The sequence below is a fragment of the Anabrus simplex genome, chromosome 2, assembly GCF_040414725.1.
Source record: "Anabrus simplex isolate iqAnaSimp1 chromosome 2, ASM4041472v1, whole genome shotgun sequence".
Lineage (NCBI taxonomy): Eukaryota > Metazoa > Arthropoda > Insecta > Orthoptera > Tettigoniidae > Anabrus > Anabrus simplex.
In genome coordinates, this window is record NC_090266.1 from 557,560,114 (window position 1) to 557,586,987 (window position 26,874).

Below are 26,874 nucleotides of genomic sequence, written 5' to 3' on the forward strand. Positions count from 1 at the left end.
ATTGCCTTGTATTTTTCAATAAATTAATTTAAATAAAAAATAAAATCCCATTTATATTTGATTCCCCCTTGTGCAGTTGCATTACATTCCTTCAATGTAGTCACCCGGAAAATATACTACCTTTTGCCAAATGTTGGGAATCCATTGAGAACCGTTGGCAAGGCATTCTGTGTTGATGACAGCAATGGAGCACCATACTGCGCAGTGTACAGACGCCACATCAGGTAATTGGCGACCTCGGAAGGGTTGCTACAAATTTGGAAACAGCTCCATGTCACAAGGACTCGTGTCTGGTGAGTACAGAAGGTGTTCCGAAACCTCCCAATGCCACCGTTGCAGTAAGAGCTTGACACTGCAATGTGACAATGTGTGTAGTCGGGCAACAAGGTAGGGCGATTGTCTCGCAACAAATGTAGCCGTTTGTGCCGCATAGCCTGACGCAGATATCACTCCAGAAATCTGAAATAGTAGTCACTGATGATGGTTTGCCTCTCACGGACAGCGTGCATGATAATTATACATATACATGAGGTTGTGGGTTCAGATCCCAGTGGTGTCCGGTTGGCCATTCTTATTCTATACTTAACATCTCTTCTACATGTAGTAAATGTATGTAACACGACCTAATAGGTTGAAAGTCGGTTTGGATTACAATGCGGTTGTGAAAATTCAATATTCATTGACTTGGCCCTCAATGGGTGACTGAAATGCACTCTACAGTGTGATGGCAGTAGTGCCAGACCTGTAGCTTATCCTTTCCAACAGAACAAAGATGGCCTAGGCCACCATAGCTCAATAGGTAGAGCAACCGACACTAAATCAAGAGGTTGTGAGTTCGGATCCCGCTGGTGTCCAGTTGGCCATTTTTGTTCTGTACTTAACATCTCTTCAACGCGTACTAAATGTACGTAACACGACCTAATAGATTGTAAGTCGGTTTCGATTACAATGCGGTCATGAAAATTCAATATTAATAATACTGTAACACCCTCTTAGTCTATAGCCACAATCGGCATAAGCCTCAATTGACTGGGTTCCTCAAAATTTCTGTGGCGAACCTGGGCGACGCCATTCATTCGATTGACGCTTTAATTCAGGCTTGTAGGCTCGTGCCCACATCTCATCAGTGGCGACAATATGCTGCAGAAATGCGCCTCTTTTATTGTGGTATCTGTCCAGGTGTATGCCAGAGCACAGGCATACCGGTGCCATTTCTGTGCATTGGTGAGTTGATGTGGAACCCAATGGGATGCGGTTTTCCTCATGTTAAGACTTTTTTTTTTTGTATTTGCCACACCGTTTCATGACCAAGGTCTTGCAAGAGTTAGACAAATTATATCCAAACGTTGTGGTTGCTCTCAAACTGAACCTGTCAATGTTGGTATCTAACCGTTCAGAGGTGAGGTTCTTTTCTGTTTTAAAAAGAATAAAACATTACTGGACTACTGCTTTATGAGAAAGACTTAATGCATTGTCACTATTGCAAATTGTAAACAGGGTTAACTATGACATAATTGTTGACTTTGCCAAAATGTCCCAACGAAAACGTTTCTAAATGCAATGTTTTTAGGTTAATGTTTATGTTCATTATTTCACACAGAAATATTTTCTTTTCTTTTTTTCTGTGAATAAACCACATCAATCTGATTTTGTTTCCTTGTTCTTCTAAGGTGAAGGTGCTTGTAGCGTCTCCCTTCTACCCTCTACCTATCACAAATGCGATGCCACATTAAGTCGAGCTTGTTCCTTCCCTTTTCACAGAAGAAAGATAACTAAAGGCTTTTAAGTGCAGAGTCCATGATATGTTTCTTTTTATTTCTTTTAAGTAATTCCAGTATTTACTGGTATTACAATTTTTTGCAATGTGGAGTCTTAATTTTATAGGGCAACAAAAATGTATAAAAACTAGTCATCTGTAAATCTGGCCCTGTTTACTGGCAAATGCCTGCAATTAAATTCTGTGTACTTGTGTTTGTAATGTATAATTTCATTATGTTAGATGTCTCTTGACCTTTTTGTGCATTTAAAATTTTGCATGAGTTTCTTTTGCTATGCTGTGTACTTGATGCCCTTGTCTGAAATGTTTTGTTATTGCTTGATATATTTCATTGGGAAATTCTATCTTATCATTTCTAATTCATAACATGTATTCCTTATTTCATTAAAATTGAAGATAATATAAAATTAAGTATCAGTAACCAATTTTTGTTATATTCTCTGATTTGAACCAGGAGAAGTTGGTGGATGTTGTTGATCACTTGCTACCTCCTCTGGAGGGTGTTCCAGCCCATAATATAGCAGGCACATCTCGACATGGGGCTGCACTATGGTATCCTGAAAAGGAAGTTTCAAAGGATAGTCTCATCATAGGGGCCCTGGAATCTTCATTCTGGGACATGGTAAGGCTGGCAAAACAGACACCTTATAACTTTTGATTTAGATTTATTTTCTCTGACATTGCATTGTTGTCAGAACATTAGAATAAGACAGCCAGGGTTGTGGAGTTTTTTTATATCATAGGATTTGTAACTATCCAGGGTTTGTCTCTCCCACTCACCTCTCGTACCCATCTTCTCTTATTTCACTCAAACTTCTGTTTGATGCTATTTCTCCTTCTGCCACTTTTTCCACACCCTGGTAGGATTGCAGATGCACACTGTATTGCTCATGAGTAGATAGACATGTTTTGTATTTTTTTCCGCAAAAGCACGAAATCATAAAAACTGATAGTTAGCCGTGCATTTAGGGGCACGCAACTGCGATCGTGCATTCAGGAGATACTGGTTTCAAACCAGACTGTTGACAGCCCTGAAGATAGTTTACTGTGGTTATCCATTTTCACACCAGGCAAATACCGGGGCTGCACCTTGATTAAGACTACGGCCATTCCTTCCCACTCCTAGCCATTTCCTATCCCATCGTCGCCATAAAGACCTATTTGTGTCAGTGCAACATAAGACAATTGTAAAAAAAAATCACAATTTTTGCTTAATTTTACAAGTTTAGCTCAAAACACAACTGTTTACCTTGAAGCAAAATTTAAAAAAAAATTGACAAAATTATGTGGAATCACTCTTAGATCCAAGAAGCATAATGAAACGCGATTTAGAAAATATTAAGTCTCATGTCTAATAAAGCAAATTCCCATCATAGGAGAACGTTCAGCAACTGAACAAGAAAACAGTTCTGACTAATTTTTTTTTTTTTTCCCTTTCTTCAGACCCATGTGTAAATTACCATGTACTTAGGTTATGCCCCACTTGTTACGGTGGCTGGATAATTTTTTCCAAACATTCATGCTTCCATGTATGTAATGTATTTTCAGCAGAAACATAACTCTCATGTTTCTTGTAGGTACAGTAGAGTTTCGTTAATCCAAACTAATTGGGACCGGAGTCTGTTCGGATTATGAAATTTTCGGATTAACTGGAAAAATTTTCGAATGATAATGTTATTGTTTTTACATCCCGGTAACTACTCTTATGGTTTCTGGAGATGCCTAGGTGCCGGGATTTTCTCCCGCAGGAGTTTTTTTTACTTGCCAGTAAATCTACTTACACGAGGCTGACGTATTTGAACACCTTCAAATACAGTACCACTGGACTGAGCCAGGATGGAATTTGCTAATGTGGGGTCAGAAGGCCAGCGCCTCAATCGTCTGAGGAAAATAGTTTCTACAATACAGTACTGTTCAGTACATACTGTAATTTGAAATGTCCATTTTTTGTCAGGTACATTAATAAAACCTTTCTTTCTTTCTTTCTTTCTTTCTTTCTTTCTTAATCTGTTTACCCTCCAGGGTTGGTTTTTCCCTCAGACTCAGCGAGGGATCCCACCTCTACCGCCTCATGGGCAGTGTCCTGGAGCTCCTGACTCTTGGTCGGGGGATACAACAGGGGAGGATGACCAGTACCTCGCCCAGGCCGCTTCACCTGCTGTGCAGAACATGGAAGGCGGGGGAGGATGGGAAGATTGGAAGGGATAGACAAGGAAGAGGGAAGGAAGCAGCCGTGGCCTTAAGTTAGGTACCATCCCAGCTTTTCCCTGGAGGAGAAGTGGAAAACATCAGAAAAACACTTCGGGGATGGCTGAGGTGGGAATTGAACCCACCTCTACTCAGTTGATCTCCCGAGGCTGAGTGGACCAGGTTCCTGCCCTCGTACCACTTTTCAGATTTCATTGCCGAGCCAGGAATCGAACCCGGGCCTTCAGGGGTGGCAGCTAATAACACTAACCACTACACCACAGAGGCAGATACATCATTAAAATACTGTATAAAATTTCAGTAGGGTAGTTAACAACAGCCTCCCATAAGTCCACCTCCTCGTCCACGTCGTGGCATGTGGGCAACGGCATGAAGTAAGGAATTGCCTGCAGGGGTGATGTACAGTGGGGACTGTGTGCACCCCATGACTGCTACTATAGCTGTGGAGGCCGTACAGGAACCCTACACGGGACTCTGGTGAAGTCCTCAATGGCAGGTGCGGCGGAAAAAGATACTTTTGGAACGGCAAATCTGGCAGACGAGGCAACCCTTTTCCCGTGGGTTTAGAGAAATACGGGGAACCACTGCCTTGTGGTGAAGAGGGATCTTTAAAGCCTAAGGGAGACAACCCCTACAGAAAACGGCAGGCTTGGAGGCTTAGATGGCAGTCCCACCACCAAGCTCTGGTTGCTGTGGGCTAATAACTTGCACAGCCTTAAATATAAACTATTGAAGAAACCAAAGTGAAACACAACCGGATGGATAATAAGTTGACGACTTTTGGCATGAAACGGAAAACGAGAATAGGTTTTTGGAATGTCAGATCACTGAGAGAGCTCAGTAAATTGAAGCAGGTGACTAAAGTGATGGAGGAATACAGGCTGGATATCCTCAGATTAAGTGAAGTACGGTGGCCAGACTTCGGAGAAATACAGACTCTTAATAGGTGCACATTCCTGTATTCTGGGCAATTGGGGGAGGATGCAGACAGAATATAGAGAAGGTGTAGGATTGCTATTGAATGAAACTGCAAAGAGGAGCCTCCTTGATTGGAAACCCATCTCAGAAAGACTGATGACAGCTCGATTCAAGACCCGGGTTCGCAATGTGACCGTGATCCAGTGTTATGCTCCCACAGAAATGTCAGAGATTGAAAAAAAGGAAGAATTCTACTGCCAGCTAAATGAGAAAGTTCCTGTCGGAGTTGGCATCTCTGGGAGTGTGTTAACTGCTTGCTTCTGTGATAGGTGATCATGTGGAGTGTGCTTCATGTATATGAAGAGGAATTTATTCGAACAACACGATCATCCAGTCTTCGAGTCAGAGGAATTAACCGGACATGGCTAAAATCCCAGGCCTGACCTGGAATCAAAATCAAACCGTGAATCATCAGAACAATGTACTGGAGGCTCTACAACATCCTGTGAGTTCCCGTACAGTGTCACGACGACTCGCATTCTCCGGATTGGGGTCGTGCCTCCCCATGCGTCGGTTGCCATTGATTCCAGAACACCAATGCCCGCGTTTCGAGTGGTGCCTTGCCTGGGAAGCGTGGACAGAGGACAACTGGCATCGCATCGTGTTCAGTCCCGCTTCTCCATAACCTCCGATGACCATTGTGTGTGGGTTTGGCGGCGTCGAAGGCTGATTCTGCCCATATTGTGGAAACACACCTAAGGGTAATCCCTGTCATCATGGTGTGAGGAGCCATAGGATATGCATTCAAGTCACCTCTTATAGTGCTTCGGGAGACTTTGACGGCACAGAGATACGTCACAGATATTCTGCATCCCCACATCCTACCGCTTATGGCACAGCACCGTAGGACGGTGTTCCAACAAGATAATGCATGTCCACACACAACACATAGACTGTCTAGAGCATGTTGAGGTCCTTCCGTAGCCAGCTAGATCTCTGGACCTCTCCATCATTGAACACATGTTAGATGACATTGGATGGGGGCTCCGTCCCAGTATCAAACTGCGGGATCTGGAGGTACAGCTGCAGCAACTGTGCACGAACTTGTCTCAGGAGAGGATCCAAAGGCTGTTTGATACCATTCCGAACCACATAAGGGCATACAATGCTGCCAGGGGGCGCTGCGACATCCTACTGACCTTGCGCCTACATTCCACCTGTAACTGCCAACGGGCTTGTCTTTCATCCCATATTGTAATCAGTTCAATAAAGGCACATGGTCTTACAGCATATGTAGTTTCATTCACTTTCAACCACTCCTTCTGGGTGCGTAACTTTTTTTTTGTCCGGCAGTGAATGTGCTTACAAAGGACATATCAAGGTAAAATAGTCTGTCATAAAAGTAGAAAGGCAGGAAACTCTGTACAACAGAGTACCTTTCTAGGTCACTCAGCCGTTGCACATGTTTCACGACCTAGGATACGACTACAGGAACCTACATCATGAATGTTAGATTTAAAATTCATTTTACTGGCACCCAACTTTTATTTTTCATTTTGTATAGTTGCATGTTATCATGTCCAAGCGTACAATACATAAAGCAAACTAATGAAGAGGTAACCCATGGTGGTGGTGGTGGTGGTGGTGGTGGTCGTCATCTTGCACAGCTTCCAGCTGTTGCCTCTCCATCATTTTCTGTCTTCCCAGCATCTCTCTTTTGTCACTTTGGTCCTGTTCTCGCATACTATCTCCACCTGCTCCTCCACTCCTTTCAGCCTTCTGTCCCTTGGTCTTCCACTCCCATATTTTTCATCTTCCTGTAGATCCTCCATCTTTCTTTATTCTCTTCACATCTCCATACCATCTTAGCCTTGGTCCCTCTATCCTGTCCTGAAATTGTTCCAGTTGTGCTATTTCTCTTAACTTCTCATTTCTTATCCATTTTTTTACTCCTGTTCTGTTTCTCAAAAATTTAACCTTACTGGCCTGTATCCTGCTTTCCTCTCTTCATATCATCACCCAAGTTTCTGAAGCTTATGCCTGGTATATCACAGTTTACCTGGTTAGGTGGATATTTTTACTCCACACTAAGCTTCTAACATTTTTTAGATTTGTTTCTGCTTGTCTCCCCTCGTAGTTTCTTCTATTTTCCTGTTACTACTCTGTGTCATGGTGGCTTTAAAGTCACATGTGCATTTCAGTTTGAATGGACACGCCCACTTCCCTGCAGATAAAGTGGCATCGCTCAAAGATTCTTTTGTATTTCAACTTGATTCTTGACCATGATCTTTAGAAATGGCCTAGTGCTGCCATCTGTTATCTTATTTCAGAAATATCTTCCGATAGGAACCCCTAAAGTCAAGAGCAGTACTTTATCTGAGATTTCAGTTCCATATAAATCTACTTTTGAGTATCTGACATTCATTATTCACCGTATAAACTGCATATTTATTGTGTCTTGTATTATTTACACACAATCTTGTGAAATAATGTCTTTCTATGGTAACAAGTGGCAGTTCCTTTAATTACTTCCGTGCCGGATAACATGTTGTTTGTTTATATGTTGATGTGACGTGTGACATTGTTGTGTTTCGCTCAGAGAAGTTTTTGTTGTATATTTTGTTTAGTTGATCAGTTTGTGTTCTGTTTTTTTAATATAATGCATTCATTGTCTAGTCGGTTGCATAAACCTAAACTTCGTAAGAGTAAGAAATCGAGAAGTGCAGTTTGCAATGTAAATAAACGTTGAGGTAAGGTTAACTCCATAGGTGCAAGCTCTTGTGAATTTGAGGTTAATCCTGCTCCTTCATCTTGCAATGCGTATTTAGAGGTTGAAAGTGAGCCTTCAACTCCTGTTTCCGCGAGCGTCAGAAAGCTTAACATTTTTAATGATGTAAATAGTGTTAGATCTAGTGTGGTTAGTGATGGCTATGTTATCATTCATTGTGGTGCATTGCAAAACTTGATTTCCAACCTTCAGTGTGGTGAGTGTAGCAGCAAATCTTTGTGTGTGTTTATGAGGGAGAGATTTGGTTTTAGCAGCAAGGTGGTGGTTAAATGTGAAATTTGTGCTTTTGTCAATTCAGTGGGGTACAGTAGTCAGCGTGCGAATGAGAAATCTCAGAGGCCTTCGTTTGAAATCAACAAGAGGATGGTTGATGGTTTCATCAGTATTGGGTCTGGCCATGCAGCTATGAATTAATTTTGTTCTGCTGTTGGAATGAAGGGTATGGCTGTAAATGCTGTGAGGGAGTTCAATATGGGTTCCCTAGCCTATCAAAAAGTCAAAATGGCAGATAATTGAGTGAAACCACTTACAAAATGGGTCATGAACGTGACAGAGAAGGAAGCGGAAAAGTGCCATGAATAGTAAAGAAGACAAAAATACTGTTCGGAAGAAGCAGAGGCTGTCAAAAGCAGTTGCTGAAAAGAGAAAAAAGGAAGGAGAAACATATTGTGCTGGGAAGTTCTCATGAAGGTATTACTACTTGACGGTTGTTTATTTATAAAACTAGCTTTTTCTCAGAACTAACAATTTCAGATGATTAAAACGTTCCATGCGCAACAGTTATTGTATGATTACTTTCAAACTTTGTCTAGCCGGGCTGAGTGGCTCAGACGGTTAAGGCGCTGCTGGCCTTCTAACCCCAACTTGGCAGGTTCGATCCTGGCTCAGTCCGGTGGTATTTGAAGGTGCTCAAATACGACAGCCCCGTGTCGGTAGATTTACTGGCACGTAAAAGAACTCCTGCGGGACTAAATTCCGGCACCTCGGCGTCTCCGAAGACCTCAAAAAGTAGTTAGTGGGACGTAAAACAAATAACATTATTATTATTAAACTTTGTCTACACACTCTACATTATAAGGTACATGAAACTTGGTATCCGTTTTAATATGTAATTATAATTTTCAGAGATATTGGGTGTGAAATCCAAAAATTTTTCATGTTTTAACACGGTTATGAGGTGTAGTGAGAAAAATGGTAATAATTGGATAATCAATGGATTGTTTTTGAATTTAATACCAATTATTATTCAAATATGTGTTGTGACTATTGTAAGAAAGTTTCAAGAAAATATTTCAAAAAATATTGTACATGGAACATTTTGAAAATGATGTACTTTTTTTCAGAAAATGGTTATAAATTGAAAAATATCCATTCAAATTCATTCAAATTTTATAATTGGCTTAAATTTACTTATCTCAATATACTACCGAAATTTGGTGAAAATCGGATAAGAATTGTAGAAAAATTGAAACTCAAGTAGGTTCTCCCCTTAATACAAAATGGGGACTTTCTTCAACCCTTGGTAATAGTTCTTGCACAAAAAGTTTGTGAAGAACTAAAAGAAACAATAGATTTCATGTTGTCAGCCATTTAAGAAATGAGTTAAAAGCTCGTGAAAATGAAATTCTGGAGTTAAAGTCTTTATTAAATCATAAAGTGGATGAAACTGAGAAGTACCAAAGGCAAAATAGTATTCGAATTTTTGGGTTGCCTGAAGAATCTGGTGAGGATACAACTTACTTAATGCTCACTGTGGCCTAAAAATTGAAGTCCCCTTTAAGCACGGAAGATATTGACCGCTCGCATAGGGTTGGAGCCCCGGGATCTTGGAAGTCAAGGGCTATTGTGTGTAAATTTGTCTCCTACACCGAGAGATCAGCAGTTTTCCGTGCGAAGAGTTTCAAACCATTATCTTCTGATCGGTCCAATATGACTAAATTTTATTTAGTTTCTAGTACTTCCGCACACTAACAAACACAATAGTTCTCAGTTTGTATTCTCAGTCACTTGTATACGAGCACAGTCACACTAGTTAGACACCTACACACACTGCCGTTTTTAATATTGCACATATTACAATATGCCACTGTCACTTGTTTGTCAGTTGCTCACTCCAACAGTCTCCATTTTATTTTCCTCACTGGTTTCCATCAGACTCCACGATTACGCATACACCTGGGGCACTCACTTCACAGCAGACACCTTTAGCACAATTCTTTGACTAAATGGTGGAACACACTTCACAACAGTCCATCACGATGACGGTCTCTCAGCACACTGACACTGAACACTTCAGCTCTGACTGGCTGCCTGTCCGCCTTATGTGGCCCGGGCCAGTTACACGAGCTATTTCCAGAAAAGGGAGGTCTCAGAAAACTCCAGAGAATGAATACATCCCATCAAACAATGGTCAATGTAATGTCACTGTTGATTTTCTTCCGACTCTGAAATACCACTCTTACCATAGTCGGTACGGTAAAACTGATTAAAACATAAATGATCGGAAATTTGTTATGTAATATTTTTTGATAGCACCAATAACATAGGTATTTAAAAATTACATTATAGGCACCTTCCCCTAAACTGCAATTCCATCCAGGGTGAATAAATTTGTTTATAGCTTAGACTGTTGTTTCTCATTCCCCGACTCTATATAACGATATTCATTAAATTCTGTTAACACATTTTCTCGTGGCTCGGCGTTGATATGGGCTTAGCAACGAAATTACAATTTCATGAATATCTGTTTTATCACAGTCGGTACGGTAAAAATGTATAAGACATAAATGGTCGGAAATTTAATTCTAGTATTTATAGATACGACCACTAATAATTTAAATATTTGAGAACATTTTAGGCCTTCCCCTAAACTACCATTTCACTCAGTGTGAATAGATGATTCATTACCTAGATTATAATGGCTCATTCTCCGACTACGCATGCCAATTTTCATTGAGATAGGACCACTCAAGACGTAAATATTCAAGAATTAAATTTTTTGACCTTCCCCTAAACTACTATTTCACTCAGCGTGAATAAAATTATTTATAGTCTAGATTGTAGCGACTCATTCTTCGGCTTTGAATACCAATTTTCATTACTATAGGACCACTAATAACATAAATATTTGAAAATTAAATGTTACGCCTTCCTCTAAACTACCATTTCTGTCGTAAATACAATTATTTATGGCCTAGATTGTAGCGACTTATTCCCCGACTTTGCATACCGATTTTCATTAAGATCTCTTTAGCCGTTTTCTAGTGATGCGTGTACATACATACAGACAGACAGAAAATACGGAAAAGTGAAAAGTGCATTTCCTTGTTACTGTGGACATGACCGATACAGAAATACCATTCTTTTCAAATTCTGAGCAATGTACAGACAAAACTCTTATTTTATATATATAGATATAAGAAAATATAATGGTGCAATAAAACTGCTTTGATGAATTCTCTTCTTAATTTAGCTAATTTTTATCTAATAGTAATACATATACATTGATACCCAAAGGTATACCATATTTAGTGGTACTGGTAGGTTGGAAATGGACATTTTGGGTCTTTCTGATAGTAAGATTATGAATATTACAGGTTAGAGGCAGAATGGTGTTTGAGTGACACATTCTTGGACACATTCTTTGGAGAAAAATCACCATAGAGAGTTTATTGCCCTCTGAGACTAGTAATGCATTAGCTGATTGATAAATAACTCTTGAAGGTAAAGAAAATGGTGGGTCGAATATATTATGAAGTGCTCTTTTTTATAGAACCTCTAACTGATTTAAATTTTCTTTTGTGCAAAACCTTCATAATATGTTCATGTAACCTAAGTGTGAATGTATGAGAGAAAAATAAGTGGATTTTTGTAAGGATGGGTGTAAGTTTTTATGGTGAAGCCTGGACAGCACACCCATTGCAGGTGTGATTTTTGTAGTTAAATTTTCGATATGCTTGGACCATTTTAAGTTGCAGTCAGCAGTTAAATCAATTCAGATTGTATTTTGTGTGGGAATGAATGATTCGTTTTTATGGAACACCACATACTTAGTTTTTGAAATATTTAAAGTAAGCCTATTTCTATACAGCCTTTGGGATGAGTTTCAGTATAATTTTGAATGAAGTTCATTAATTCCACTTCAGTTGCTTCTTCATAAAATACACCATTATCATCAGCAAGGAGGTAATTTTTTTCCGTAAAGTTCCTTATTTACAATGTTGTTAACAAAAATAAGGAACAGAAGGTATCCTAGGGCAGAGCTTTGAGGAATACCAGTTGTTAGCAAGTCACTTTTTACTCCGTTAACCATAACATTTTCCTTCCTTCCTTCCTTCCTTCCTTCCTTCCTTCCTTCCTTCCTTCCTTCAAGGTAACTTTAAAGCCATGGAAGAGCAAGACCTCTGATTCCTATTGGTGATAACTATTTGAAAGCTTTCTTTAGGTCAGTGAATAGTCCAACTGCCAATTTGCCTCAATTAAAAGAACACCGAACTGGCATCATTGCATCTATTGCAGCGCTTTCTGTGCTCTGTTTCCTTCGAGAGCCATACTGTTCATTGTTTAATACATTGTTAGTCTAAGAAAGATACGATTCTGTCCTTAACTGTTATTTCAAGCAGTTTTGACAATACTGATATAATACTTACTGGTGTGTAGCTCCCAGAATTAATCAGGTCATTGCATTTAAGGATAGACTCTACATTAGCAATTTCGCTTATTTTCAGTACCTTACCTCAAGAGAGAGAGAGGAGAAGGGGGGGATTGATAAAATAGGCCGACTAATGCATTAACAAGACTAAATTTACGTTTCTTCAGTAGAATATTGCTTACACAATCATCAGCTGCACTGGCAGTGTTTTTTAGTTCAGAGATAATTTTAATTACATTAGTAGTAGTAGTAGTAGTAGTAGTAGTAGAAGTAGAAGAAGATATTTGGAAGACAGATTTTGGAACAGATATAATTTGACTGTTTATGACATTCATGCTAATACTATTTTTTATTACAAGATATTATAATCATTCCGTATTGACGGTTTTCACTTTACAAAGGAAAAAATTAATTGTATTCTCCTAATTCAATACAAAACATAATTCCATCATTAGATGGAGCAATAAAATTCAAACATGTTTTGACTCGTCTGAGCCATCTTCAGTTGAAATAAGGAGGCTTAAAGTAATCTATGTAATACAAGCTAAAAAGGTGCTAAAAACTTAATGAACATTTTAAATAAGGCAAATACACCTAGCCAATATTGGAAAGTTTGTATTTGCGCGTGCACTCTGAAAATCAGGCATTGATATACTCTGTGAAACACATGATTGCTCTCAGTATCTTCCATATGTAGTACAAATTCATACGACTATGTGTCGGATCGCTTTTCCCTTTCCTTGTATGTAACGAATTTTTAATGTCTATAATCAATAGACTGGTCACTGATGTCTTGGGCAATATTTGAAATTGTATAATTACTCTTATTACTGTTTGTGATAAAATAAACTATTACGCTGGATGAATTTACCTGCAACTTTCGTCCATTACCCATCATTACAGAGTACAAAACTGTAGCTTTCCAAGAGATTTAGATAGCGATGTAATAAGTAGCCAAGCTAAAAGATCATTATATTGAAGTCTCCAATAATGTAGATATGTTTGTCTAATTTCCTATTTAGAACATGCTCTAGATCAGAGGTGCTTCCACTGGGCATTCCATCCCGCAGGCGCCCAGTACTGAAGTGGGCAGGCCGACAGGTTATGAGTGTATACTATTCAGCCAGTGACGTTGTGGCCACGTCACAGGCCATGAAGGTTCACTATTTTCATTATTACATTTTAAGGGGTGCTTTAGAAAAATTTGTAATGTAATACAGACTTAATTTGGATAAGCTGTGGCTTGTGGTTGTTCGTTTTTTAATTATCTGAAACTCACAAATCGAATCATACTTACCGGAAATAAAATCAGTTAGATTATGTATTTGAAGGCATACTGTATATCTATTTCATGGATGCATTTAAATTGATGTTGTACTTGAATCTTGGATGGTAAATATTTATGTCCTCATTCATGATGAAACTCCCTCGCCATTTAGAGGCTAGTTATCATCGGGTGCCTAATAAGTTCTAAATACTATTTTCAAATTCAGTGAACAGGGAAATTCAAACAACACTACAATATTGTGCAAAATAAAGCAGCAAACTTTTTGAATTATGAAAATATATTATTTTTTGCATAATAAATAATGGGAATTTTACTTTTTCAAATGGAAATACTGTAATTTCCATCCAAGAAATTGTAAATTGTATCAAGTATGCTTAAACCCTGTACCTTTGTAGATTGTAACACAAAAATTATCATGTGTCAGTTTTCTTTGATTGGATAAATATAAGAAAATAAAACTGACTGGTTATATCGAGGGCAGTATAAATCAAACTTAAATATGTTGAAAAGGTCAGTTTTTTTACGATTATAGCTTTTTATTTTAAATGCTGTATCTCAATCAACATTTCGCTGAGTAGTGGAGGAGAGGTTCATAATCACAATTGAAGTCACTGCTGCCCTCCCTGCAAAGTGTGTTTGCTCTCCCACTTCACTGTGATGTATGCCTACTACGTATGCTGCCCGCATTTACGTCAGACCAGCCCAGCCACACCTGGCTAGCCTCAAGGGGCACAGCTGAGCACCTCTGCTCTAGATCATGTAAAAAGTCTGGCAGGTTAGTCACATGAGGAGTTTATACTCCAACAGTGTCATATAGTGTATCTCCTTTTGATGGTGAAATGTATGATACGTAGCAGGGGGAGAGGTAATACTCCCAGGTGGCGGATAGGTGGTCCTAACCGGCTTGCTGGGGGACTTGAGGGAAATGAAATACCTTTCGCGGACCACACACACCCCCCCTGTGGGTGGGGGAGGCAGACGAAGAATTCACCCACGGTATTCCCTGCCTGTCGTAAGAGGCGACTAAAAGGGGGGGACCCAGGGATGATCCAATTAGAACCATGAAACTACCTGTAATTAGTACCATCACGCAGGGAACACCATGGGTTGCATTTACTTGCGCGTAGTACCACTGTGAGGTACGCAATAGGTGTGTGATTAGTAGCGACAGTGTGTGAATCAGGATGTGGGTCCTACAGTACCTGTGATTCGTACCGCTACATGAGCGACACCATGGGTTGAGCAACACCATGGTTCTGCCTTACCTATGCTCAGTTCCCACTATGTCAGGAATTCCAAGGGATAGTACGGGTCCCTGTAGTTAGTCCACCTTGTGAGGAACGCCAGAGGTTTGCGTTGCCTGCGAATAGCATCGCTATGTGCGAAATAACATAGGTCTGTGCTAAATGTGTGCATTACACTACCTGTGAATAGTACCATAATGTGTGGAATACCGCGAGTCTCCGCTACTTTTGATTAGTACCGCAACATTACACATAGCATGGTTCTACTTTCCTAGCGATAAATACTATTATGAGGGGCTGATGACCTGGATTTTGAACCCGTTTCGACTATAAGCACAATTGATTCAGCATCGCCCTGTAGAAGCCGTCCCTTGGTCAGTACTACTATTGTTTTGTGCCATCTTCTGTGCATGTGAGGCACTGTGAGTCGGATCCACTGGTCGTTTTAAATTCATATCAGTCTATCCATTTATTCTTCTTCCTCACGTTTTGAAATCTGGTCAGTGGAGGATTTTGGACTTTTAAGTTGTCATATCATTTTGTCTAATTTCGTACCATTAGGGGTCGATGACCTCGATGTTAGGCCCCTTTAAACAACAAACATCAATCATCATCAAAATGTATGATACTCTGGACCTTGTTCATTTTGTTGTTTATAACAACATTCAGATTACTGTTTATAGCTGAAAGGTGTAAAAAACACCATATAACAAATATGGAAACATTTCCCTGCGGGTGGATAAAAATATCCAAGTATTATTGCAGATCACACTCTTTTTAAAACAAATATTAGTAGAAGGCTTTTATGTCAGGCCAATAGGTTATTAAATATTATTTTCTGGTCACACTCTTAGACAATGAATTGGAGGTTACACTTGACCCTGTGCGACTGCGATGAATTTTGCATGGAGGAGTGCTTACCTCTAAATCAGTGAACCAATTGTTCCAATCTTCATTCTCCTTGAGTTAGGAACTGTCCTATGTACTAGAGGGAAAAGAAGAGCAAGGAGAATACCATGGAAAAAGTTTTCTATTTGGACAAAAGTCGGTGATTTAGTATGATGAATGCCCCTGTTGAAGGCATGATTTTCAGTTCAATAGCACCCGTTGTGATGCCCATAAGTTCATCAATATTGTAGAAAGTGTACTTCAAGAGGACTTCTGGATAAAAACATGTCAGTTTAAAAATCATTCCATCTAAAGCTTTGAAATATATTTGGCACCTATTTTCCGACAAATATTAAATTTACAGACAGGAGAAAATAACACTTCTTAAAACTGTGTGCGAGATGCTGATGAAATAAAGAGCATCTGCGGATTCTGACCATAACTTTGTGGTCATGAAATGAAATTGAAAAACTGAAGGAAAATGAAGAGGTAAGAATTGAAAAAATGAAGAAATGTAAGGAGATGGGATCTCTACAAATCGAAGGAAAGGAGTATGAGGGATTGACAAAATATTTATTCTGAAAATTAATTCAGCTATCCACAATCAACAGTCCGTGAAGTTGTGTAGACCAATGCTTTGTTGCATAAGGCAGAAAACTGTTGAACATTCGTAAGTATACAGTTTGTAATAGACTAGATCATTATCAACCTTTTCCATTGGTATACCCCATTAGACTTACAGAATTTGTGAAGTACCCCACAGCAAAATATCATAATTACACTATACAAATATAACAAGCTAATTTTAAGACAAAACAACCATTTCTCCCCTGTAAACCATTTGACCTAGCAGCAGGCCTGAGAGGGGGAGGCTTGTGCATCCCAAGAAGCAGGTAGCAGAGCTGTAAGTACAACGTCTTGAGAGACAAGACCAATGATTGGTTCACTGGATGTGGGGTAGCAGCCTTTCGGAATTTGCAAGGCTGGCAGTCTGAATGGTTGACAGATATGACCTTGTATTAATGTTTAACATGGCTTAGCTATGAAGATAGAAGATTTAATACAATATATAAAAGGAGATTTGAATCTAATTTTGATGGGAGATGGGAATGTAGTGGTAGGCCAAGGAAGGCGAAGAGGCTGATGAAATGAGAACAGCTGTGGACTCTGACCATAACTTGGTGGTCATGAAGTGAAATTATAAAGGAAAATGAAGGCAAATGATGCGGTAAGAATTGATCAAATGTAGAAATGTAAGGAGATTGGGATCTATGCAAATCAAAGGAAAAGAGGATGAGGGATTGTTTCAGGGAAATGGACGAGTTGGTTTAATAACGAATAATGAAAGCAACAGGAAACTACAGCTGTAACTAACTCCCGAGGACATGCAGCTCACCGGGCGAGTTGGTCGTGTGGTTAGGAGCTTGCAGCTGTTAGCTCGCATCCGGGAGATAGTGGGTTCGAGCCCCACTGTCGGCAGCCCTGAAGATCGTTTTCCATTTTCACACCAGGCAAATGCTGGGGCTGTGCATCATTCTTCTTTTTGTCTGTTTTTGATTCTCTGCAGTGTTTATCGCACGTGTCTTTTCGTTTCCATGTAATATGAACATTGCAGTACTTACACATTGGGATCTTTCTTGCAGCATCAAGTACATAGAATGTCTCACTGCTGTATTCCTCGGCCCTCGATAAATAAACTGTTGTGACTTTAGTTTTCGGCATTTTTATACTTAAATGCTGGACATTTGCCAGTAGTGAACTCTCACTGCCGAAGAGTATAATGCGTACTGCTGTATCTACGACCGATTCTGCTACGACCGCACCGCCATTTGCTGTAATCGATAACAGATACCGGTTTTTATTTATTGCCTTAGAGATTGCGGAACTGAATGCATGTACTTCCGATACACAGTGCTCATCGCTTTGTGGGCGTTAGTGTGAAGAATATACAGCCTATCAAGCAACTGAGAAGAACACTACATTAGTCAAGTTGTCAGAAGCATTTAAACGTTTATTGGAGAGCTCTTCCGGTACTATTTTACATTTTATGTACCATGTAGGGTATATTTCGTGATTATTTGTGCAACTTGCGCAATAAATCAGATTTTGCTAAATTTCGCGAGCTCATTTTGCTAAGATATGATATTTTAAGTACCTACAAGGTCATATATAGACAGAAAAGAAGATACAAAAAAAATTTGTGCATATCGGTATTACCAAATAATATGGCCCCTAATTATATGAGCCACGCTTTTTCTTCAACTGTCGGCATCGCCAGTGTTCGCGGATTCTTTTTTTCCGCACACTGCCTGCTGCGTGATATTACGGCGTTCCTTAAAATGTTGAATAGAAAAGAACAACAATTTCATTCAACTTAGCAATTATGACGCACACTCTAGACACACCGAAGTGAGTGCAAGTGCGGAAAGCTACCCCTCCATGTTCCGGAACATGCGTTCTATCATGACGCAGATCAATTTTGAATTTAAATCACTTTGTAACATACCATTGTTCTAGAATATAAAGGCAGTTTCGAATTAAAAGTATGAATTTAGGTAATGGGGCCGACATTGTACTTCGAATTACGAATTATCCGTATTTCGAATTAAACAATTTAAATAACATGCAAAACCGTATCTCATGTTTCCGGGAACAAGAACTTCTTCGAATTAGGCGGGATTTTGAATTATCAAGGTTCTGCTGTATAAAATACTTTGAAAAGGGAAAATAAGAAAAAACCACACAAATTATTCTGTGGGTCACAGGACTAGTAGACAGGCATGAGAATTAGTAGATTAAAAACAGAATATTTTATGGCTAAGAAAGAGGGTTGTTTGCTTGTGTTCCAAGAAGTTTGGTTGCCAATGGTATCCAAATTCAAGAACCTGAAGTCATGCCTGTAAAGGAAGCAGAGTACCTACTCTGTGACAGGAAGGTAAACTACAGACTGAAAGGGAAGGTGTATTTATGTCAGTAGTGCATCTGGCAATGATGTATGGTGCTGAAACAAGGCCCATTACTAAAGCCCTATAAAAGAAGTTAGGAGTAGCAGAAGCGCAGATATTATGCTGGATTTGTGGGAGCACCAGACAGGATAAAATAAGAAATGAACGCAATGGAGGAACAGTAAAAGAGGGATACCTAGGGAAGAAAATTCTGGAAAAGAGACTATGATGGTATGATAATGTGCAGCTATAAGAGGAAATGGGGAAATGACTCCGAAACTTTGTGGTAAAAATGGTAGAAGAAAGCAAAGAAGGCCAAAGTTGAGATGGAGGGACAAAATAACGGAAGACCTGGAGTACGAAAATTAGAGAAGCTAACATCAACCCTGTACAACGTAGGATAAGGCTTAGCAGCAGCAATATGACAATGCTTGAACTCGTATTGTCCAAGCAAGACCTGTATTTTGAATGTCCTCCACATCCACCATATTCATATTCACCAGACCTCAACCTCAGTGATGACCATATATCTAAACAGCTTGAGGAGCCACTGGGAGGAAATATGTTCCATTTGCTTAGTGTGCTCGAATGCGCAATCGCAACCTTAGTATTGGCTAACTATTAACTATGACCGCCACTTAGATATTAGTCCGATCGACAAATGAGTGGCTGAATAGGTGGCTACATTTCTAGAGAAAAAAAAAACTAAGAATAAGAGTAGGTGAAGCATTATATGATCCTGTAATTATGAGGGGAGTGGGGAGTCCCCACAGAGCAGTATTATTGGACCTTTATATTTTCTTACATATATAAATGGTATGAGTAAAGACCTGGCATTGCAGATAATGCTATTTGCAGATGATTTTATAATGTACTACTCTATAGAGTACCAGTAGTAAATGACTTGCAGGATCATGAGCGACTGCAGGGGGACTTAAACAATGTTTTGACATAGACAGGAGGCAATGGATATAAATGGAATGATATGTTAAGTTGTAAGTTTCACCAAGAGGTAAAGCCCTCGGTTTTAATTATTGTGTTGATGGGTTGATAGTACCTCATAGGGAACAATGTAAGTACATAGGTGTTAATATAAAGAATTATCTTCATTGGAGTAATCATATTAATGAGGTTGTTAAGAAGGGTTACAGATCTGTTCACGTGGTTATACGATTATTTAGGGGTTGTAGTTAGGATTTAAAGGAGAGAGCATGTACGTCTGGTAAGATCAGTGTACGGGGTCCTTACCAGGACTACTTCATACTAGAAATGGAAAAAATTCAAAGGAAAGCAGCACGATTTTACTGGGTGATTTCCGACAAAGGAGTAGTGTTGCAAACTTTGGGCTGGGAAGATTTGGAAGTAAGGAGACAAGATGTTTGACTGTGGTAGGTTTCGAGCTGTCTGTAGTAGGTTGGTGTTGAATGACTTAAGTAGAAGAATAAGCTCGAGTGGAGCTTTTAAAAGTAGGAATGATCATAATAATAAGAAGATAGATTTAATTCAAGAGGACAGATTGGGACAAATATTCATTTATAGGATGAGGTAATAGGGATTGGAATAAATTACTATGGGAAGTGTTCCATAAATTTCCAAGTTCCTTGAAAATACTGTATTTAAGAAAAACCTAGGTGAACAATTGATAAGGAGGAGGAGTTTCTTCATTGGATCTGGAAGTGTTAGTATCACTTTGATTTCCCCTGGCAACATTTCCATTATGTTTTTCTTTTCAATCTGCCAATTCTAACATTCTATCATTCTTTTCAGGATGAGCTTATCGAAGGTGATCGAAGAAAATACCAAATGAAAGGTGGCTGCACTGCATTAGTAGCATTATTTATATTAGGTAAAGTTTATATAGCTAATGCAGGAGATTCAAGGGCAGTTCTCTGCAGGAACAGGATTGCAATCCCCCTGTCACATGATTTTACGCCTGAAACTGAAAGACATCGTATAAGGCGTTTGGTAAGTATTCAAGAATATTTTATGCCTGTATAGTAGAAGTTGCGGTAGATATTAGGGATAAAAATAAATATATGAAGTTGATTAATTTAAAATTCATGGCATGCTATTTTGCCTGGAATGTAAACATGAATAGCAAGACATTTAATATTTTGTCACTGAACTGCTGTTAGATCCATATCATCCATCATCATCATCATCATTTCCCCTTTTCCATCTGACACCGGTTGGAGGAAAATATGGTTCCTCTCCACTTCGTCCTGTCTCCACCATTCCTCATCCAACACTTTATTCCAGTCCAGGTTCTGTTGTATGCTGTTCCTCACAGAATCCATCCATCGTGATTTTAATCTTCCCCGTCCTCCCTTCCCTGTCACCTGTCTTTTCAGTGCTTGCCTTCATAGTCTGTCCTCTTTCATCTACTTGATATGTCAGGACCATCTCAATCTGTTCTGTTTCAGTTTACCATTTATTTTTTCCGAATTTAAGATCTTTTCATATGTCTTCATTTCTCATTGTGTCCCTCCTTGTCTTTTGTACCATACTCCTCAGAAATTTCATTTCAGTTGCCTGTATTGAAACATATCATACATGCTTCAATTTATTTATTGCAACACTGTGGCATAATTTTATTCAAGCACTCAATACAGTCATGGAGGAAAAAAAATGAAAAATGCTATTTATTCGGGGCATCGACCTAAGAAGATCTTTCAGCCCTACTTTGCACCATATGTTGTGAACCTGCGTGTATGTGGAAATGGCAGAAGTGTAAAGTGTTGAATGTGAGGAAAGGAACATTAAGGACAACACATATACCCAATCCTCAGGCCAGGGATATTAATTACTTAAAATTAAAAACCCCTGTCCGACCGTGAATCGAACCCGGGACCACCGGGTGACAGGCGTACGCGTTGCCCCCTACACCACGGGGCCAGACCAGTCATGGGGAAGGAAGGAACCCTGGATGGCCATGCCATAGGCTGTGAGAAACCCGTAGCGCTCCGATAGGAACAAATTCCTCTAGTTGGGCCTGAGCCTCAAGCCGTGATTTTGATCACAAAGACCCCATAGCTGCGTCACCATGCGGACAGCAAACTTTGGTGTGGGTGAAATTTGAACGAGGGGTCATTAAACATTTGTCACAGGTTGACATACTTGTCTATTCCAGGGCTCAATTCTAATCAGTTAATCCACCACTAAGCTGAATTCTTCAGATCTGACGCAATATGATGTTAAAAAGTGATAATTATAGAGTAACAGGAGCTGATAAAACCATTTATTTGTGCCATGCAGATATATATGCCTATTAATGTGAGCAGCCATTTGCGTCTGCCAAGCTCTCGCAAAGGAAGAGGGTTTGTTTGGCGGTACTTCCCCTTTGAGCCCGAGTCCTCGTGAAACTATAAAAGCTGAGTTGACAAGGGAAGCGTTCCCCTATGGCATTTTGAACGGTGACGGTGAGTGTTGTGACCACGAGCAGATGAGAGAATAACTTTGTGAAGTTTATGTTAGACTTGAACTAAAATCGTTGTGATTTAGCTCACAAAAGCTAGTGACGGTCTGTATATATAAAGAACATAGAGCGCGTACATGAAGTGTGAGATTACCTGTGTGATTCGTTAATAAATAACTGCTGACAAGGACGGACAGATCGCAACCGGGCCCATTTCCCTTAATTTAGTACCGCATAGATCGGACTAATATCTAAGTGGCGGTCATAGTCAATTGTTAGCCAATACTAAGGTTGCGATCGTGCATTCGAGCACACTAAGCAAATGGAACATATTTCCTCCCTGTGGCTCCTCAAGTTGTCTAGATATATGGTCATCACTAAGGTTGAGGTCTGGTGAATATGAATATGGTGGATGTGGAGGACACTCAAAATACAGGTCTTGCTTGGACAATACGAGTTCAAGCATTGTCATATTGCTGCTGCTAAGCCTTATCCTATGTTGTACAGGGTTGGTGTTAGCTTCTCTAATTTTTGTCCTCCAGGTCTTCCGTTATTTTGTCCCTCCATCTCAACTTTGGCCTCTTTGCTTTCTTCTACCATTTTTACCACAAAGTTTTGGAGTCATTTCCCCATTTCCTCTTATAGCTGCACATTATCATACCATCATAGTCTCTTTTACTGTTCCTCTATTGCGTTCCTTTCTTATATTATCCTGTCTGGTGCTTCCACAAATCCAGCATAATATCTGCGCTTCTGCCACTTCTAACCTCGTTTATAGGGCTTTAGTAATGCGCCTTGTTTCTGCACTATACATCATTGCCAGATGCACTACTGACATAAATACACCTTCCCTTTCAGTCTATAGTTTACCTTCCTGTCACAGAGTAGGTACTCTGCTCCCTTTATAGGCATGACTTCAGGTTCTTGAATTTGGATACCACTGGCAACCAAACTTCTTGGAACACAAGCCAAAAACCCTCTTTCTTAGCCATAAAATATTATGTTTTTAATCTACTAATTCTCATGCCTGTCTCTACTAGTCCTGCGACCCACAGAATAATTTGTGTGGTTTTTTCTTATTTTCCTTTTTCAAAGTATTTTATACAGTAGAACCTTGATAATTTGAAATCGGTTAATTCAAAATCCCGCCTAATTCGAAGAAGCTCTCGTTCCCGGAAATGTGAGATACGGTTTTGCATGTTATTTAAATTGTTTAATTCGAAATACGGATAATTCGTAATTTGAAGTACAATGTCGGCCCCTTTACCTAAATTCATACTTTTAATTCGAAACTGCCTTTATATTCTAGAACAATAGTACGTTACAAAGTGATTTAAATTCAAAATTTACCGGGCAAGTTGGCCGTGCGCGTAGAGGCGCGCGGCTGTGAGCTTGCATCCGGGAGATAGTAGGTTCGAATCCCACTATCGGCAGCCCTGAAGATGGTTTTCCGTGGTTTCCCATTTTCACACCAGGCAAATGGTGGGGCTGTACCTTAATTAAGGCCACGGCCGCTTCCTTCCAACTCCTAGGCCTTTTCTATCCCATCGTCGCCATAAGACCTATCTGTGTCGGTGCGACGTAAAGCCCCCTAGCAAAAAAAAATTCAAAATTTATCCGCGTCATGATAGAACAAGTATTCCGGAACGTGGATGGGTAGCTTTCCACACTTACTCACTACGGTGTGTCTAGAGTGTGCGTCATAATTGCTAAGTTGAATGAAATTGTAATTCTTTTCTACTCAACATTTTAAGGAACGCCGTAATATCACGCAGCAGGCAGTCTGCGGAAGAACAGAATCCGCGAACACTGGTGATGCCGACAGTTGAAGAAAAAGCGTGGTTCATATAATTAGGGGCCATATTATTTGGTAATACCGATATGCACAAATTTTTTTTGTATCTTCTTTTCTGTCTATATATGACCTTGTAGGTACTTAAAATATCATATCTTAGCAAAATGAGCTCGCGAAATTTAGCAAAATCTGATTTATTGCGCAAGTTGCACAAATAATCACGAAATATACCCCACATGGTGCGAAAAATGCAAAATAGTACCGGAAGAGCTCTCCAATAAACGTTTAAATGCTTCTGACAACTTGACTGTTGTAGTTTTCTTCTCAATTGCTTGATAGGCTGTATATTCTTCACACAAACGCCCACAAAGTGATGAGCACTGTGTATCGGAAGTACATGCATTCAGTTCCGCAATCTCTAAGGCAATAAATAAAAACCGGTATCTGTTATCGATTACAGCAAATGGCGGTGCGGTCGTAGCAGAATCGGTCGTAGATACAGCAGTACGCATTATACTCTTCGGCAGTGAGAGTTCACTACTGGCAAATGTCCAGCATTTAAGTATAAAAATGCCGAAAACTAAAGTCACAACAGTTTATTTATCGAGGGCCGAGGAATACAACAGTGAGACATTCTATGTACTTGATGCTGCAAGAAAGATTCCAATGTGTAAGTACTCTAATGTTCATATTACTTGGAAACGAAAAGACGCGTGCGATAAAGACTGCAGAGAATCAAAAACAGACAAAGAGAAGAAGAATGATGCACATGAACGTAATTCTAACCGGCAAATAATAATCGGCGGTACTTTACACATTGCAAAGAAATTGAAAAGTGATATAGAGAACAGTTTGTAATAGGCACAACAAAAGCATTCCTATAGAAAAACTGAATAATCCTGGCATGTTGACATGGATGATTCTAAAAGGAAAGACAAATAATACAGTCTTTCTTGTATAATACGATGGTATTAGCAGGCCTATTGTAAGTAAATTGCCTTGTTGAGTAGTAATAATGTTATTGTTTTTGTCCTACTAACTACTTTTACGGTTTTCGGAGACACCGAGATGCCAGAATGTTGTCCCTCAGGAGCTCTTTTACGTGCCAGTAAAACTAGTGACACAGGGATGACGTATTTGAGCACCTTCAAATACCACCTTCCAACTTGGGCTTAGAAAGCCAGCGCCTTAACCATTTGAGCTACTCATCCCTGGTCGGGCAGCACCAGCGTACCCATGAACATCTTCCAGGGTTATATAAGTTTGCAAAGTGCAGTGAAAGCACATCTGGCACAGGACAAGAAAGAAGACATTCTAAGTGAATTTTGGGAGGTTTGATAGAAGACCACAATGAATTTGCATCCAAGTGTTCGCAAGCATTATGGTTTCCGACGTCTAATGTGGTCAGCGAAAGGGGCTTCTTTGCTGTCACAAAGATACTTTCTTACTGTCGCACAACTCTGCATCCTGATAATGTTGAAACCCTGCTTAGTTTGTACTTTGGAGACAAGTAATTCAAAATGTAAAAAAATTAGGCTATGTATAAATTCATATTACAGGGCAGATCACCTAACTTCATGTCGAGGTGTAAGTGATTTATATACCGGTATTTATTTCTATAATATTTTGTACATTTAGTTATTCTAAGATTTAATAACAATTTAATACCTTACAAGAGTTCACTTTTAAAACCCCATATCACAAAACTAGTTAGATTTACCCCATACTATAAGGAAGATATCACTAGAAACATCAATCAGTATGACAGTTTATTTTACGAAATACTTACCGAAATAGTGTCAGTTCTAACACCGAAATCAACGGTTTTATTTCACCCAAAAATAAGGCCCTTACATATAATCAATTCCTAGGCACCAAACAATATTGTCATTGCCGATGAAACTGCATTGTTTTCTTTTAATGCCCAACCCAAACTGTCTTACGGTTTTAAAGGAGAAAGTGCCAGCCAGAAATCGTACAAGTGTGGGGCTCATTGTACTGTGTTGCAATGCACATGGAAGCGAGAAACTTGATCCCCTCATCATAGGAAAGTTTGATAAGCCACAATGTGTTAAGGGCATCGTGCATTTTCCGTAAAGTACGATCCATCTAAAAATGCAACCAGTACAGTAATCCAAAAAATAATGCATTTGCAGCTTGCACAGGGGCACCAGCATAATATATCCTCGTCTTTGAATTGTGTGATTTTTTTTTTCTTAGTTGCTATGGAATGGGAGTGGGCATCTCGGACGTATTCTGAGTCGTGGCCCTCCTTGTGCTCAGGCGGCCAGGACTACACAATTCACCGGTGGTCCATAACCCGTTAGAGGAGAGATCCTCACTTGGACTATGTGCAAGTAGGGCAGCATCCTGCTTCATGAATTTACCGAGCTCAGAACACTTTAAGCAAGCCTCGGACCTATGGGAGTAATGGAGTCCCACTCCCATTTGACAGGCGAGGGACTCCTTGGAAACAACTTGGCGAACGAAATGGAATTCGATGGGGAGCTATCAATATTAATGGGGCTTATGGAAGAAAGAAGGTAGAACTTGCTGAGTCAGCAAAGAGGATGCATCTGGATGTGCTAGGAGTAAGTGATATTCGGGTAAGGGGAGATAAGGAAGAAGAGATAGGAGATTATAAAGTGTACTTGACGGGTGTTAGAAAGGGAAGGGCAGAGTCTGGGGTAGGGCTCTTTATCAGGAATACCATTGCACGCAACATAGTTTCTGTTAGGCACGTAAGTGAGCGAATGATGTGGGTAGATTTGTCAGTGGGAGGAATTAGGACAAGAATTGTGTCCGTGTATTCACCATGTGAGGGTGCAGATGAGGATGAAGTTGACAAGTTTTATGAAGCATTGAGTGACATCGTGGTCAGGGTCAACAGCAAGAATAGAATAGTGCTAATGGGCGATTTCAATGCGAGAGTTGGGAATAGAACTGAAGGATACGAA

General features: G+C 39.7%; 1 protein-coding gene across 2 annotated transcripts in view; it reads left to right on the forward strand.

Moving 5' to 3' along the window:
- LOC136864221 (protein phosphatase 1H) overlaps positions 1–26,874 on the forward strand; it is a 177,948-nt gene that overhangs the window by 38,254 nt on the left and 112,820 nt on the right. Inside the window, exons 3-4 of one of the 2 annotated variants that reach the window (XM_067140940.2) lie at positions 2,232–2,399; positions 20,475–20,672. In XM_067140940.2, coding sequence (XP_066997041.1) covers positions 2,232–2,399; positions 20,475–20,672 — 366 coding nt within the window. The remainder of the gene's footprint in view (positions 1–2,231; positions 2,400–20,474; positions 20,673–26,874) is intronic. The other variant, XM_067140941.2, reaches the window with a different exon arrangement.